This window comes from Salvelinus alpinus, chromosome 4 (genome assembly GCF_045679555.1).
Source record: "Salvelinus alpinus chromosome 4, SLU_Salpinus.1, whole genome shotgun sequence".
NCBI classification, from domain to species: domain Eukaryota; kingdom Metazoa; phylum Chordata; class Actinopteri; order Salmoniformes; family Salmonidae; genus Salvelinus; species Salvelinus alpinus.
In genome coordinates this window covers 45,884,462-45,899,779 of record NC_092089.1, presented here as the reverse complement: position 1 = coordinate 45,899,779, position 15,318 = coordinate 45,884,462, and the positions used below count along the sequence as shown (strand labels likewise).

Below are 15,318 nucleotides of genomic sequence, written 5' to 3'. Positions count from 1 at the left end.
AGACACATGAAACCATCTAATGAAATGAAGTCTATTTTTAATTAACGCTCAATGGCCATTATTGCAACACCATGCAAAAAGGATGTTTTGTTTCTTGTCAGCATTTTTATTTGTATGGAAAGATTCAGCTACAGACTCTAAGAAAATATATATTTCAGCGTCAACTGGTGTTTTTATACTTGTCTGGTGGTCTTGTATTGTTAATATTCTTAACATGGCTGTTTTAAACAATGTGATATCAACATCAGATATGAGGTTGCTACATATGAGCACAGTAATGCATTTTATTTGCTCAATTAACTTTCCTTACTACTCTCTGATGAGGTACATTTACATGAAGTGACAAAGCTGCTAATTTAGAAGTATTGCATCGTTTATAAAACAACAATTATTAAAATAAAAAACGGAACCTATGAAAGCCCTACACAAGTGTTCTATTTAAATGTTTTATACACTGCTATACAATAGATCTTTTGACTGTGAACATGGCTCAATTTACCCTGACCATATTAATGCTTTACTCTCACAGATCCATCGGTTTCTCTGGCCACACGATGCAGCATTCCAATTAGACAAAGGTGCATTGTTTGGGTTAGTTAAAGCACAATCGCGACCCCATACAGGTTGAATCTTCCAAAACCTGTGAAAAGAAATCCTACAATGAATGAAAAAACATAACCCCCAAAAATAATGACTTACGGCTGGATTCAATGTATCGCGGAAGAGCCACGTTAAGATTTAAAGGTGATGGTTTCCAATTGGGCCGGCATGCAGCGTTTACCGTGAATGCAGTCTGCGAACGTGGGAACATTGATTTAAAATTTTGCGAATCTTCCGCGATACCGATTGAATCCAACCCTTAGTGAAGAATTGTTTTAGGCAACATGCTTCTTTGGAATGTTCTTACCCATCAGTCAGATTCTGATTACGTCCATCAACCCAAAGCCATTGACCGTCTTCTGCTATGTCAGTCAGGCCGATCCAGTACCCATGATCTTCATCATAGTAGGCTTGAGTGTTGTTGAGAATGAATTCCTGAATGAGAAATTAAGGAAACTACAAGTAGATCAAAATAAATATAGGATACATTTAACAGTAATCCACAGTTTTGTGAGGCAGTGTGACAGTGTCTAAACGTTATGGATAAATGCATCTTATCGGGTCCAAATGAAAGAGAATACTGTATGAAAGTACTTCCTGTTGTCAGTCCCCTACTTCTTTTGAATGGGCTTCAAGCTTATATAATCAAATTCATGAAAAGGCGGTCATACACTGAGTGTACACAACATTAGGAACACATGCTCTTTCCATGACATAGACTGACCAGGTGAACCCAGGTGAAAGCTATGATCCCTTATTGATGTCACTTGTTAAATACACTTTAATCATTGTAGATGAAGATGAGAGACAGGTTAAAGAAGGATTTTAAGCCTAGAGACATTTGAGACATGGACTGTGTGTGCCATTCAGAGGGTGAATGGGCAAGATTTTTTGAAGTGCCTTTGAATGGGGTATGGTAGTAGGTGCCAGGTGTACCAGTTTGTGTGTCAAGAACTCTGCTGTTTTTTTTTATACCCAACAGTTTCCTGTGTTTATCAAGAATATTCCACCACCCAAAGGACATCCAGCCAAACTGACACAACTGTGGGAAGCATTGTCCACATGGGGCCAGCATCCCTGTTGAACGCTTTCACCTTGTAGAGTCCACTTTCTGACAAATTGAGGCTGTTCTGAGGGCAAAATGGGGTGCAACTTAATATTTGGAAGGTGTTCCTAATATTTTGTACACTTAGTGTATTAGATATATATACACAATTCTATTCATGTATTGATTAGCTCATACCCGATTCCTTTTCCAAAATATTTGATGCTCAAGAAGTACGACACATTGCCAAAAGTTAGAAAAGTCTTATTTGAAGCCCATTCTTAGCCTACAAAATGAGACAACAGGAAGTACCACTTTCATACCATATAACAAGGAGCACAGTTGTAGCAGTGTTAATGAACTTCATGTTATGAGGGTGTTTCCATGAACATACAGGAGCTATATCACATTTTAATATGGTTCCTACTTTTTGTACATTTGTATTGCTTGAGTAACCCTTTAAAGGCTGTGTGAATCTCCCTTAAAGCATTTACCTGTAGAAGTGTCCTACCTGTTCCTCTTGACTGCCTATGTCAACCAAATCGGCATTGTTGTTTTTGCAGTGCTGTCTGCTTCCTTGCCAGGTCCTCCAAAGGTGACCGAAGGGGACTTTAATGTGCAGAAACAGGTAACAACTGGATTGGAACAGCACCCAGCCAACTTGACAAGGATTGCACTCTCTATCTGTGCAACATGAAACATGAAACATGCAAAGTAATATAATAATATTAATATACTGTATACCATTTAGCAGATGCTTTTGTCCAAAGCGACTTAGTCATGCGTGCATACATTTGTTCTACGAGTGGTCCTGGGAATCAAACCCACTATCCTGGCATTGCAAGTGCCATGCTCTATCAACTGGGCAACAGAGGACCACTACGACCAGCTACATAGTGTTTTTGACATTTAAAGTAACAAAGTATCACTGTGACATACATTCTAGACCATCAGCATATGAAGCAATTCAAATGAATGAGGAAATATTAACAAGGATGGAAACTTTACCTTTGGTGTTGGCATCTTCATGTGGGCAGTAGTTATCAACTGGGAAATTCTTCAACTGAAATATGACCCCAAGAGTCCAGTTGAGCCCATCCCTGTCTCTTGACAAGTTCATCCTCTCTGCCTTCAATTGCTGGTTTTCAGTAGACACATTGATGTAATCGCTCTGCAAAATGTGATTGGCTACACTCAGCTTGCAGTAGAGATTCATTAGGTCCTGATTGGCTGCCAGTAGGGATATATGCTCATCTGTTAGCTGCTCCAGTTCCCTCACCAAATTTGTGTTGTGCTCTGAGAGGGCAGTGCTGACTGTGGAGAGAAGGACATGCTTACTCAACCTGCACCTCTCCAAATTCCATATTATTGTGTCTTTATGATCCACATACTCACAGTAGACACAGAAAGGTAAAATGGCTGACACCAACAGGACACAAAGAACCCCCAAACACACTGCCACTCCTCCAAAGTGTTGAGAGTGGGGAGCAGGGCCCTCCTCCACTAGGAATAGCAAAAATAGGAGTGCATTATAGCTACATTTTAATATGCTTCATTAGTGAATCTGACAGTATGCTATTATTCAAAGGAGTCAAATAATTGAACAATAAATGGTGGATATTGAGCTCTTATTTAACACACGCTGTGGCAGGACCAGGTTGACTGAGTGCACTCCACCTTGCCTTTACTTCAACATATGGCATGTGTTCTTCCTTTTCCTCTTTTTTTTCGTGGGAGAGGGAGATTATTCATTCGTTTTTACACAGAGGTACTTGATTAAACCTTAATTTACAATTCATTTGGCATCAATGTTCTCCAACACAGAATTGGTAAAACATTCAAATAATCTGGAATAAATAGCTGCCATAACTGGCTTGCTTGCTTTAAGCATCCATCAACTTGAACATTTAAAAACATGGCGATTTAAATAAAACCGTTTTAGGGCTAGGTCTGGCAGTGAGAATGAGCTGAATTGGTAGAAATGCACTATAAGAGAGTAAGATAGATGAAGAGAGAAAGAAATGCTAAGACTCACCTTTTGGTGAAGACATGTTTTAAAACCACTGTAGAGTAATGCAGCTCTTCTGGCATCCTTCGGATACAAATAAAACCATAACCAATGGTGTCTGAAATACATGTGCGACTACTGTTAAAAAGCATTCCTTACACCAGGACTTTTCAACAGGAAAATAAAGAAAAATAGTTCTCTGTCTGCATTGATCTGTTTCATTTAAAGCAAACAGGCTTATGTTTCGTCATTGGATGCCTTCATAAGCGCCTTTTCTTTATTTTTCAGTTTATTTAAAGGTAGTTATTTACCTGTTGAAGTGTCCTGGGGTGAGGAAGGCTTTTTGGGACTTTCAAGTCCCTCAGTCGAGCACCTGATTCCCTTTTTTGTTCAAGCTGGTCTGAAGCGTGTTTCGGTACGCTTTATTTCTACAAGTGTGACTACTGTTGTTATCCCCAATAGGATCTGTATAAGTACTTCTGGGTCGACTCTGGTTTGCATTAATTACTCACAGATAATCTCCACCCAGCCGGCTCTCTCTCACTGTAGCAATTGAGCCTGGGGATGAGGTTACTTCACAAACAGACATTTCACTGTACAGATTCACACATCTGACTCAAAAGGGGAAGAAGGTATGTTTACGTGTCATGATGGTAACGTTGCTGTGTGGTACTCAATATGGAAAGCTCTATAGCTGTGGGAAACAGAAATACGATTGTCTTTCATTCCTCTCTTGTTTTAGGGTGAGCATATCTCTGAAGACTTGCCATACCCTCCTTATACCCTCCAGTCACTGATTGATTCTTAAAAAAATAAGTAGACCGAGCCACATTGACTGGTTACAAGTTCAAGGAAATTCCCTGACTTGCTAAGATGTCAGAAAACAGTTTTCCAATTTGTCTGTAATAGATATTAAGTTATTTCCCATATGAATGCAGTAGATCTTCAGTACACTATTGAGCCAACCCTAGGAGGTTGAATGGAAGCGGGGTTGCCACTGTACAATATGGACGTGGGGCTGTTGCAATGTTGAATACTGTCACCAGAGGGTAGTATTGAGGTCAAAATGGATCTGAGAAAATAGCTATGCCATTTGTTTATTAAAAATAAACATGGACACTACTATGCTCATATCTAGCAACCTTTTATCTGATGTAGCATTGTTTAAAACATCCATGTTGAGAATATTAACAATACAGGACCCCCGTACAAGAAGCGGTATATAATCACCAGTTGATGCACACAAAATGATTTCTAATATCCATTCCACTAAAATGTATATTGTTAAGTCTGTTGACAGGACACAAAACATTTTTTAATGGTTTTGCAATAATGTCAGATTCAAATATACTGTGTTTCATATGTCTATGAGAAGAAGTGAACATTGGAGCTCTGACCACAAGCTCCTAAATGCCTGATCTCTTTGCCTCTCCAAGAATCTTAGGCAAGTCCTCATCAATCTTGCTCCATATTATTTATTTTTTAGAGGTATGAACTCATTGTGTTACCTGTCCTCTGTCTGCTTGTCCTCTTTGCATGTTTAGTTTTTACCTTTTATTTTAGGTTCTCCCTTCATCTCGCTCTCCTCTATTGCTGCATCCAATTTCTTTTTCTTTTTTGGAGGGGAGTCCACCGCAGTTTCTGATTGGTTGCTTTCTCTACGTTAGTGTGTTCTATCTCCGCTGAATCCTCTTTGTTCTTGGACGACTTCTTATTTTTGATATTAGTGTCTGAGTCAGTCACTTGGAGAAATTCATGATTTAATTGACATTACTGTTTTGTAGAAGACTGTCTCTGCATATACATTTGCAATTATTTAATTAAATATGTACACAATGGTTTTAGTTTATCTGATAAAGATTTTGAGACTATTTTGTGTAAAACATTAACTAATGTTATCAAATTAATCTTATTGGATAATTGATGGGCTGAATAAAGGATTGGACCCCATCTTTTGCTCAATGAGCTTTCCTTACTACTCTCTGTGATGTGACACATTTGCATGATGCTTAAAGAGGAATCAATTTTGGACTAAAAGTAATGATATGTACCCATTGATTCTTAAAGAATATAACTTATAAATGCCTCATGAGCTTCGTTCAACTGTGATTCTTCATCAGAACCAAAATTATAAGCTTGTTTTCCTCCAATGTTTGTAATCAAAATACATGTAAATAAACACTATATAGCCCCATAACATGGTTAAAACTATAATTTTGATATCATGGATGGTCAGTCATTGCATCCATGGCTCTTTCTATGAATTTGACAGTGGTTACATTTCTCCAGCCCCATCCCTCAGCTTTTTTTTTTTTTTTTACCAAAACAGGGGCGGGGATTTCTTTGTTATTGTTTCAACTCCTGATTGCTGCTTTAAATAAAGATTTAATCAAGTGCCTAAAGCTGCTGATTTAGAAGTATTGTATAGTTTATAAAACAGTGATTTCATTAAAAACTTCCATTCCATGTATTAAACTTGTACTTCATATGCTAAGTAAGATCTTTCAAAATCGAAAGAAGACAATCTTGGAAGACAAGTCCTGCTTTGCTTTGTAAACTGAATATGATATGATTTCTGATCTATGAAAGGCCAAAACAAATGTTATTCTAAAACACTACGAACATAATACAATAAGACAATAGAAGAACATACATTTATTGTCAAAGTGAAAAGATTGACATTAAAGAAAATATGCCTGATTTATATGAAAGGTCAAAACGGAACATTATTTTTTAAACTTCTCTATAGCTACATTACAACAGATCCTTGGTTGTTAACATATCAAAAACATACAAACAGAACCGGATTGGGGTCAATTCAAATTGAAGTCAGCTAATGAAGGTTTTCCATTGTAAATGTTTAATTAAAATCACTTCCTGAATTGAGTGAATTCGAATTGACCCCAACAGACAGATGCAGGGGTCCTTAAGTTAGAAGAATAAAACTCAATGTAATTCTCAAGTGGAGATGCAATAATATATGAGTTCAGTATGTGAGAATAGCTCTTGAAAGAGTGTCCCTGCAATTTAATTTGACCATATTAAGGCTCTACTCTCACAGATCCAACGGTTCTCCATGCTACACGATTCAGCATTCCAATTAACCAAAGGTGCATTATTTGGGACAGTTAACACGCAATTACCCCCAGTTTGTTTTTTCCAAAACCTGTGAAAAGAGAACACCACCATGAATGAAAAGAAATGACTGAGTCAAATAATGATTTAACAATGCTTCTTTGTTGTGTTTACATTGAGTGAAACATCCTTACCCATCAGTCTGTTGACTTCCATTAACCCAGAGCCATTGGCTGACATGAGCTATGTCAGTCAAACCGATCCAGTATCCATGATGCATATCAAAGTAGAATTGAGTGTGGTTATGAATGAATTCCTGAATGTGAAATGAATGAAACAAGTAGTTAAAAAAAAAATGTATATGGTAATCCACAGTTTCAGGAGAGAGTGTCTAAACGTTTTAAATAAATGTATCTAATCAGGTCCAAATGAGCAAGAATAACAAACGGCACAACAGGTAGCAGCAGTATAATGACCTTTGTGCTTTTGTTTTTCAGCAACGACTGCTTTACCTTGAGCTCATATCTATATATCACACATTATAATATAGTTCCCATTTCACTTTTTGGAGATCCACTTTAAATGTGAAATGAATCTGTCCCTTAAAACTCTAGTCTGTAGCATTGTCCCACCTGTTCCTTTTGACTTCCTATGACAAGCAAATCCGAATTATGTTGTTTGCAATTCTCTCTGCTTTGTTGCCAGGTCTTCCAGGGACTGGAAGGGTATAAAATCTGGTAACAACTAGATTGGAACAACAGCCACCCACTTCGACAAGGGTTACACTTTCTCTCTGCAACAATGAAGAATTACAGGTAATAATTATTAGTTGGTAATTATTAGGTAATTATACTACATACGTATTATCAATATTACAGAGTAAGATAGAAAGTGTAAAGTTTGTATTTATTGTACACTAAGGGTGTCAAACTCATTCCGTGGAGGGCCGAGTGTCTGCAGGTTTTAGTTTTGTCCTTCAATTAAGACCTAGACAACCAGGTGAGGGGAGTTCCTTACTAATTAGTGACCTTAAATCATCAATCGAGTACAAGGGTGGAGCGAAAACCCACAGACACTTGGCCCTCCGTGGGATGAGTTTGACACGTGGTGTACACTATGATGAAAACAAGGCCAACAGGAAGGGGGCTTACCTCCTACGTCATCTTTTGGTGAACAATATTGATTGACTGGAAAATCTTCAAACTGATATATGGACCTAAGATTCCAGTTCAGTCTATCCCTCTCTCTTGACAATGCTTCTTTCTCAGCCGCTAAACGTTGGTTTGCAGTGCTTACATTGCTATAATCACTCCGCAAAATGTGATTGGCTGTACTCAGATTGCTGTTGAGGTTCGTAAGGTCCTGATTGGCCGCCAGTAGGAATGCACGCGCATCTGTTAGTTGCTTCAGTTCCCTCACTAACTTTGTGTTGTGCTCTGACAGAGCAGTGCTGACTATGGAGAGAGAAGAACATGTTTACTCTATGATGTCATCCTGCACCCCTCCACAATCCATATTATGTTATGATCCACATACTCACAGTACACATAGAGGCCTATAATGGCTGAAACCAAGAGGACACAAAGAACACCCAAACACACTGCCACTCCTCGAAGGGGTTGAGAGTGGAGAGCAGGCCTCTCATCCACTAGGAATAGCAAAAATAAGATTAATGTTATTATAGCCATATATATTGTTAGCATAAGTGTATACATTTAATGGTAAGCGTTATTCCATAATTTGATGAAATCTAATAATTGAACAATAAATGGTGGATAATTTGAGGAAATGTATCTACATTTTGCTATTTACTATTTCTTATTTTATTCAAGCGGATAAGGTACTCGCATAGGCAGTGACGTAATTCCTCTATGCCAAATTGCCGTTCAGACGGTGTTAAAGCGATAAAACATGTAATTGTTGGAGGCAACCCGGATATCTAGAGAGACTAATTGCACAATAACGCAGATCTTCCGCAGTTCTGTATCTCTGAAATGTACCTGCTGTGGCAGGATTCCGTTGAGTGACTGCACTTCCCTTAACCTTTACTTCAGCATATACTGTTTCTTCCTCTTTTTTCTCTGTGGGGAAGAGAAAGGGGACACATACATATTCAATATTATTAACCCATTTGTTAACCCATAAAGATTTTAAAGTATGTAAAAAACGTATGTTATATTCTCTGGTAATTGTGACCAATGTGAGCATACATTGCTCTGCCTATAATACAATTAACAAACATTTACCCCCATCCCTCAGCCCAATATCTTTATACCTCAGTCCACTTACCCACACACCTAAACCCGAATAACCCACACAACCCAGCCCTGTTACCCCCATCCCTCAGCCCAATATCTTTATACCTCAGTCCACTTACCCACACACCTAAACCCGAATAACCCACACAACCCAGCCCTGTTACCCCCATACCCATACCCTAATCCTAACACCCACATGCCAATACCCTAATATTGAAACAATCAAGTACTGATACATCCATATCCTACCCTTAAATGTCCTATTTGTTACTCATAGACCCCAGTTTCTTTGTCAAAACTCCTCGTCCCTGTTGCTTTCCTATTCTTGAAAGTAGCCACCCTTTGCCTTGATGACAGTTTTGCACACTCTTGGCATTCTCTCAACCAGCTTCATGAGGTAGTCACCTGGGTCCGGATTCACAAAATCTTAAGAAAAAATGTATTATTAACTTAAAGAAAGTTAAGCAAAGTTGCTATTCCTCAAAACGGTTATTGGAAAGGTTATTGCACTATTTCTTATGTTTCTCCTTAAGCAAAAAGTTTACAAGAAATTAGATTCTTTAATGGATTTGTTCTTAATTCCAAGATGGCTAAACTCTTGTCTTAAACTCTGGGCAGTGAGAGAATAAGCAATTGAACATGTTTAATCCACTCAAACGTCAAATGAAAGTTTCAGTATAGATTATTTTAAACCAAAGTACATATTTTAGAACAGTAATCTCAGTAGGAAATATGCTAACATGATTGCCATTGCTAGCTAGATAGCTAGCTAAATTGGTTGCCTAGCAACAGACATCAGAACAAACATAAGAAGATTCGTAAGAAGATATATGAGGAGTTCGTAAGAAAATCAATAAAGGGGAATGGAAACACTATGATTAAGAATGCCATCGAACTGTAATTGTAAATCGCCATATTGGCATTGTTGCGTCACTGGCAGGAGAGAGCATTTTGGAATTCCCCAAAATGTCTGAATTTACAGAGTAGCTCCAAGTCTGAGAATTAGTTTATTACAGAGAATGACATAATTGTTAGTTAGGGAGCCAATAAACCTACTGAAGCCGTTCATGTTTGAGCCGATCGTTGCCCCAGATCAAAGAGTTTGTTCTCGTAGCAGTAACAACACAGATATGCCGCCTGAAACACCTCAGCTAGAGGGAAAACACAAACTGGTGTGAGTGGGGATGCTGCCAGGTAATGGCTAGAGTAGGAGTGTGTGTGTTGTAGAGAGATGGTAGCGATACAGCACAATATCCCAGCGGATGGTGGCTGTATTATGCAGTCAGAAGTTCCTGTCAGTCTGTCTGGATGGCAATGTATTTATTGAATGTGTTACTAATCCATATGAAGGACTTCCTGGCAGAAGAGGTTATTCGACCAGTCAGCAGCTGATATGCCAGTTAAATAATTGGTAAAATTTTGCTTGATTATAAATTGCTTAAGGTAATATCAGTAGTGGGTAGGTGTTCAGTATTTTATAATGATGTTTATCATCAGCTCTGTTTGCCAAGTTGGTAACACATTTACCTTTAGATTAGACAACAGGAGTTCGAATCGCAGACAGCATCATGATTCATGAAATCTCATTCTAACCAATAATGGGGCGTGCTCATTGTAAATACATTGTGATTTAGTTTCGGTATCAGACTAACATTTCTTATGATTTTGTTTGCAGAGCTTATCTCCAGTTCACACTATCGGCACAAGGGAGAATTGGACGAGGTGTATGGCGTCTCATCCCTGCTTGTGCCGTTTCCTCCAAAACACCATGCCCAAACCGGACACGCACAAATTGATTTGGTCCCGCACACCAAACGCGATCACAACACGCAGGTTGAAATATCAAAACAAACTCTGATCCAATTATGTTAATTTGGGGGCAGGTCGAAAAGCATTAAACATTTATGGCAATTTAGCTAGCTAGCTTGCAGTTCCTAGCTAATTTGTCCTATTTAGCTAGCTTGCTGTTGCTAGTTGTGTTGTGACAAGATAGGGGTGGTATACAGAAGATATCCCAATTTGGTAAAAGACCAAGTCCATATTATGGCAAGAATAGCTCAAATAGGCAAAGAGAAACGACAGTCCATCAAGAGCCAGAGTTCATTAGAGTTACCAGCCTCAGAAATCGGCATTTAACTGCACCTCAGATTGCAGCCCAAATAAATGCTTCACAGAGTTCAAGTAACAGACACATCTCAACATCAACTGTTCAGAGGAGAATGCGTGAATCAGGCCTTCATGGTCGAATTGCTGCAAAGAAACCACTTCTAAAGGACACCAATAATAAGAAGAGACTTGCTTGGGCCAAAAAACACGAGCAATGGACATTAGACCGGTGGAAATCTGTCCTTTGGTCTGATAGGTCACAATTTGAGATTTTTGTTTCCAACCGCCGTAGCTTTGTGAGAGACAGAGTAGGTGAACAGATAATCTCCGCATGTGTGGTTCCCATCGTGAAGCATGGAGGAGGAGATGTGATGGTGTGGGGATGCTTTGCTGGTGACACTGTCTGTGACTTATTTAGAATTCAAGGCACAATTAACCAGCATGGCTATCACAGCATTCTGCAGCGATACGCCATCCCATCTGGTTTGCGCTTAGTGGGACAATAATTAATTTTTCAATAGGACAATGACCCAAAACACACCTCCAGGCTGTGTAAGGACTATTTCACCAAGGAGAGTGAAGGAGTGCTGCATCAGATGACCTGGCCTCCACAATCACCCGACCTCAACCCAATTGAGATGGTTTGGGGACCTCAGAGTGAAGGAAAAGCAGCCAACAAGTGCCCAGCATATGTGGGAACTCCTTCAAGACTGTTGGAAAAGCATTCCTCATGAATCTGGTTAAGAGAATGCCAAGAGTGTGCAAAGCTGTCATCAAGGTGAAGGGTGGCTACTTTGAAGAATATTAAATATAAAATATATTTGGATTTGTTTAACACTTTTTTGGTAACTTTACTACATGATTCCATATGTGTTATTTCATAGTTTTGATGTCTTCACTATTACGCTGCAATGTAGAAAATAGTAAAAATAAGATATATTTTTTTAATGAGTATGTGTGTCCAAACTTTTGACCGGTACTGTACTGTACTGTTTATAAATTAGAGACACTGTATTAATTATTTTACCTCAAGTATCATGGATTCAATGTATTGAAAATTAAGGCACATGTGCTACATGACAAAAAGTGTGTGGACACATCTCATTCCAAAGTCATGGGCATTAATATGGAGTTGCTCCCCCTTTTGCTGTAATAACAGCCTCCACTCTTCTGGGAAGGCTTTAATCTAGATGTTGGAACATTGCTGCGGGGACTTACTTCCATTCAGCCACAAGAGCATTAGTGAGGTTGGGCACTGATGTTGGGCGATTAGGCATGGCTCTCAGTCGGCGTCCCAATTCATTCCAAAGGTGTTCGATGAGTTGAGGTCAGGGCTCTGTGCAGGCCAGTCAAGTTCTTCCACACCGATCTCGACAAACCATTTCTGTATGGACTTGCTTTGTGCATGGGGGCATTGTCATGCTAAAACAGGAAAGGACCTTCCCTAAAAGGTTGCCACAAAGTTGGAAGCACAGAATCGTCTAAAATGTCATTGTATGCCCTAGTGTTAAGATTTCCCTTCACTGGAACTAAGGGGCCTAATCCGAACCATGAAAAACGTCCCCAGACCATTATTCCTCCTCCACCAAACTTTACAGTTGGCATTGGGGCAGGTAGCGTTCTCCTGGCATCTGCCAAACCCAGAATCGTCCATCGGACCGCCAGATGGTGAAGCGTGATTCATCACTCCAGAGAACGAGTTTCCACTGCTCAAGACTCCAATAGCAGCGAGCTTTACTCCACTGCAGCCTACGCTTGGCATTGCACATGGTGATCTTAGGCTTGTGTGCGCTGCTCGGCCATGGAAACCCATTTCATGAAGCTCCCGACGAACAGTTCTTGTGCTGACGTTGCTTCCAGAGGTAATTTGGAACTCGGTAGTGAGTGTTGCAACCGAGAACAGGCGATATTTACGTGGTATGCACTTCATCACTAGGTGGTTCCATTCTGTGAGCTTGTGTGGCCTACCACTTCGCGGCTGAGCTGTTGTTGCTCCTCATTGTTTCCACTTCACAATAACAGGACTTAATTGACCGGGGCAGCTCCAGCAGGACAGAAATTTGACAAACTGACTTGTTGGTAAGGTGGCATCCTATGACGGTGCCATGTTGAAAGTTACTGAGCTCTTCAGTAAGTACATTCTACTGCCAATGTTTGTTTATGGAGATTGCATAACTGTGTGCTCAATTTTATACACCTGTCAGCAACGGGTGTGGCTGAAATAGCCGAATTGTCACGCGCTGACCTTAGAGATCCTTTTTATGACTATTTTGGTTTGGTCAGGGCGTGAGTTGGGGTGGACATTCTATGTCTTGCATTCTATGTTAATTTTTCTATGCTTTCTATTTCTTTGTGTTTGGCCGTGTTTGGCCGTGTGTTGTTCTCAATCAGAGGCAGCTGTCTATCGTTGTCTCTGATTGAGACCCATACTTAGGTAGCCTTTTTCCACCTGTGTGTTGTGGGTAGTTGTTTTCTGTTTTGTGTTGTTTCACCTGACAGGACTGTTTCGTTTCTTACATTCTCTTTGTTATTTTTGTTTCGTGTTCTGTTATAATAAATTAACATGGACACTTACCACGCTGCATTTTTGTCCGATCTTTCCTGTTCATCAGATGAAGAAGATCGTTACACGAATCCACTAATTTGAAAGAGTGTCCACATACTTTGGTATATATAGTGTTTGTAAACTAGACCGTTTAAACAATATATTTACAGAGAAATGTTTTATTTATATCAACAACGTATTTGTTTTTAAAGCTGTTGAGTACAGACTTCTGGTGCCAAGTTTGTCTGTAAAAGTACATCTTGGAGAAATATGCTTGTGGTCTTGTGACCATTTTTGAGAAATCAAATGAAACTTCTCTAAATGATATGAAAATGTATAATATTTGAAACATTGATTATTCTCCAGAGCCTGTAAAGTACAAAAAATATATTCTTGCTATTGTGACCCATGAGATTAAATGGGTTAAGAATGTAATTTGTACTTGATTAAAACATAATGACAGAGTAGATTTGCCATCACAAAGACAAAAAAAACATGAACATGATTCAGCGTACTGTAGCAGCCATATCTGGCTCACTTGATTTAAGGACCCTTTAATTGGAATATTCACAAACAACTGTGATTGTTATAGTCTTCAGTCTGGAATTGACATTTTTGAAACTGATAGAAATTAAATAAAAGTGAGTGACATTGATGAAGAGATGAGAAAGAAAGGCCAAGACTCACCTTTCAGCAAAGAAATTATGGGATTCTTGAAAACCACTGTAGAATATTGCAGCTCTTCTGCCATCCTTTAGTTGTCAACAGTGTGTTTCTTAGAGAGATACAAGTACAGAGAAACCTTACCCAGTATTGATCTATATGAGTGGTGACGGCTCCAATTAGGACCTGTATTAGGACTTCTGCTTAGACTCGGGTTTTCATTACTCATGTCATACAACAATTTCACTGAGAAGAGGAAGTCATGTTGACGTGCCATTGCCATACACCTGTACTCAATATGAAAAACTGTATGGAAACAATAGGCATACAACTGTGAATGGAAAACAGAAATAGTTTTGTACATAGTGTATCTCATTCTATGCTCACTTGTTTTAGTATGAGGACACCTCTGAAGACATGCCATACCCTCCTGTCAGTGGTTGCTTGAGATGTTTTTTGAGAAGTTGGCCAATTCACATTGTGGTTGACTGGTTTACAAGTTAAAGGGAATACCCCGACTTGCTAAGACTTCAGAACATGTAGTAATGTGTTTCTCATTTGTCTGTAATTAATTTCCCATATGTCTGCAATAGATCTTCAGGACACTATTGAGCCAGAGGGGTTGGGTTAAATGCGGAAGACACATTTCAGTTGAAGGCATTCAGATGTACAACTGATTAAGTACCTCCCTTTCCCAACCATAGGATCAAGGTTGAATGGAAGTGGACTTGATACTGGATGGACGTGGGGCTGCTGTAATGTTGAAATACTGTCACCAGAGGGTAGTAGTGAGGTCAAAATGGATCTGAGAAGTAGATACATCACTATTTTTAATAAAAGAACTATCCAATTAGATTGATTTAGCCTATCATTTCTAAACATGTGTGACAATCAGAGTTGTCTTAGTCCAAATACAAATGTTTCCTCTAGGCTTCCTGTCAAGTCTCTTCATTTACAGTGCCGTATTAGAGTATTGTATTCATGCTATGGCATTTAGCCTTACATATTACATTCAGTA

At 39.1% G+C, this 15,318-nt stretch overlaps 2 protein-coding genes across 5 annotated transcripts; both read right to left on the bottom strand.

Moving 5' to 3' along the window:
* Nucleotides 1-270: 270 nt before the first annotated feature.
* On the bottom strand, nt 271-4,353 carry LOC139573719 (C-type lectin domain family 4 member E-like). Of its 3 annotated transcripts, XM_071397503.1 has the most exons (7): nt 3,965-4,351; nt 3,681-3,771; nt 3,041-3,148; nt 2,654-2,959; nt 2,157-2,329; nt 908-1,035; nt 271-640 (listed from the first exon to the last, which is right to left on the bottom strand). In XM_071397503.1, exons 2-7 carry the CDS (start codon nt 3,694-3,696, stop codon nt 496-498), a joined length of 876 nt encoding a protein of 291 aa, XP_071253604.1. In that variant the 5' UTR covers nt 3,697-3,771; nt 3,965-4,351; the 3' UTR covers nt 271-495. The 3 variants fall into 3 exon arrangements, with proteins under 3 accessions (XP_071253604.1, XP_071253605.1, XP_071253606.1); XM_071397504.1 differs by lacking the exon at nt 3,965-4,351 and having other exon boundaries at nt 3,681-3,849; XM_071397505.1 differs by lacking the exon at nt 271-640 and having other exon boundaries at nt 831-1,035; nt 3,965-4,353.
* A 1,942-nt stretch (nt 4,354-6,295) lies between these two features.
* Nucleotides 6,296-14,592, bottom strand: LOC139573716 (C-type lectin domain family 12 member B-like). 2 transcript variants are annotated; one of them, XM_071397494.1, is made up of 7 exons: nt 14,445-14,592; nt 8,729-8,809; nt 8,269-8,376; nt 7,880-8,182; nt 7,361-7,521; nt 6,923-7,044; nt 6,296-6,819 (listed from the first exon to the last, which is right to left on the bottom strand). In XM_071397494.1, exons 1-7 carry the CDS (start codon nt 14,581-14,583, stop codon nt 6,681-6,683), a joined length of 1,053 nt encoding a protein of 350 aa, XP_071253595.1. In that variant the 5' UTR covers nt 14,584-14,592; the 3' UTR covers nt 6,296-6,680. The 2 variants fall into 2 exon arrangements, with proteins under 2 accessions (XP_071253595.1, XP_071253596.1); XM_071397495.1 differs by having other exon boundaries at nt 14,325-14,490.
* Between the last annotated feature and the right edge of the window lie 726 nt (nt 14,593-15,318).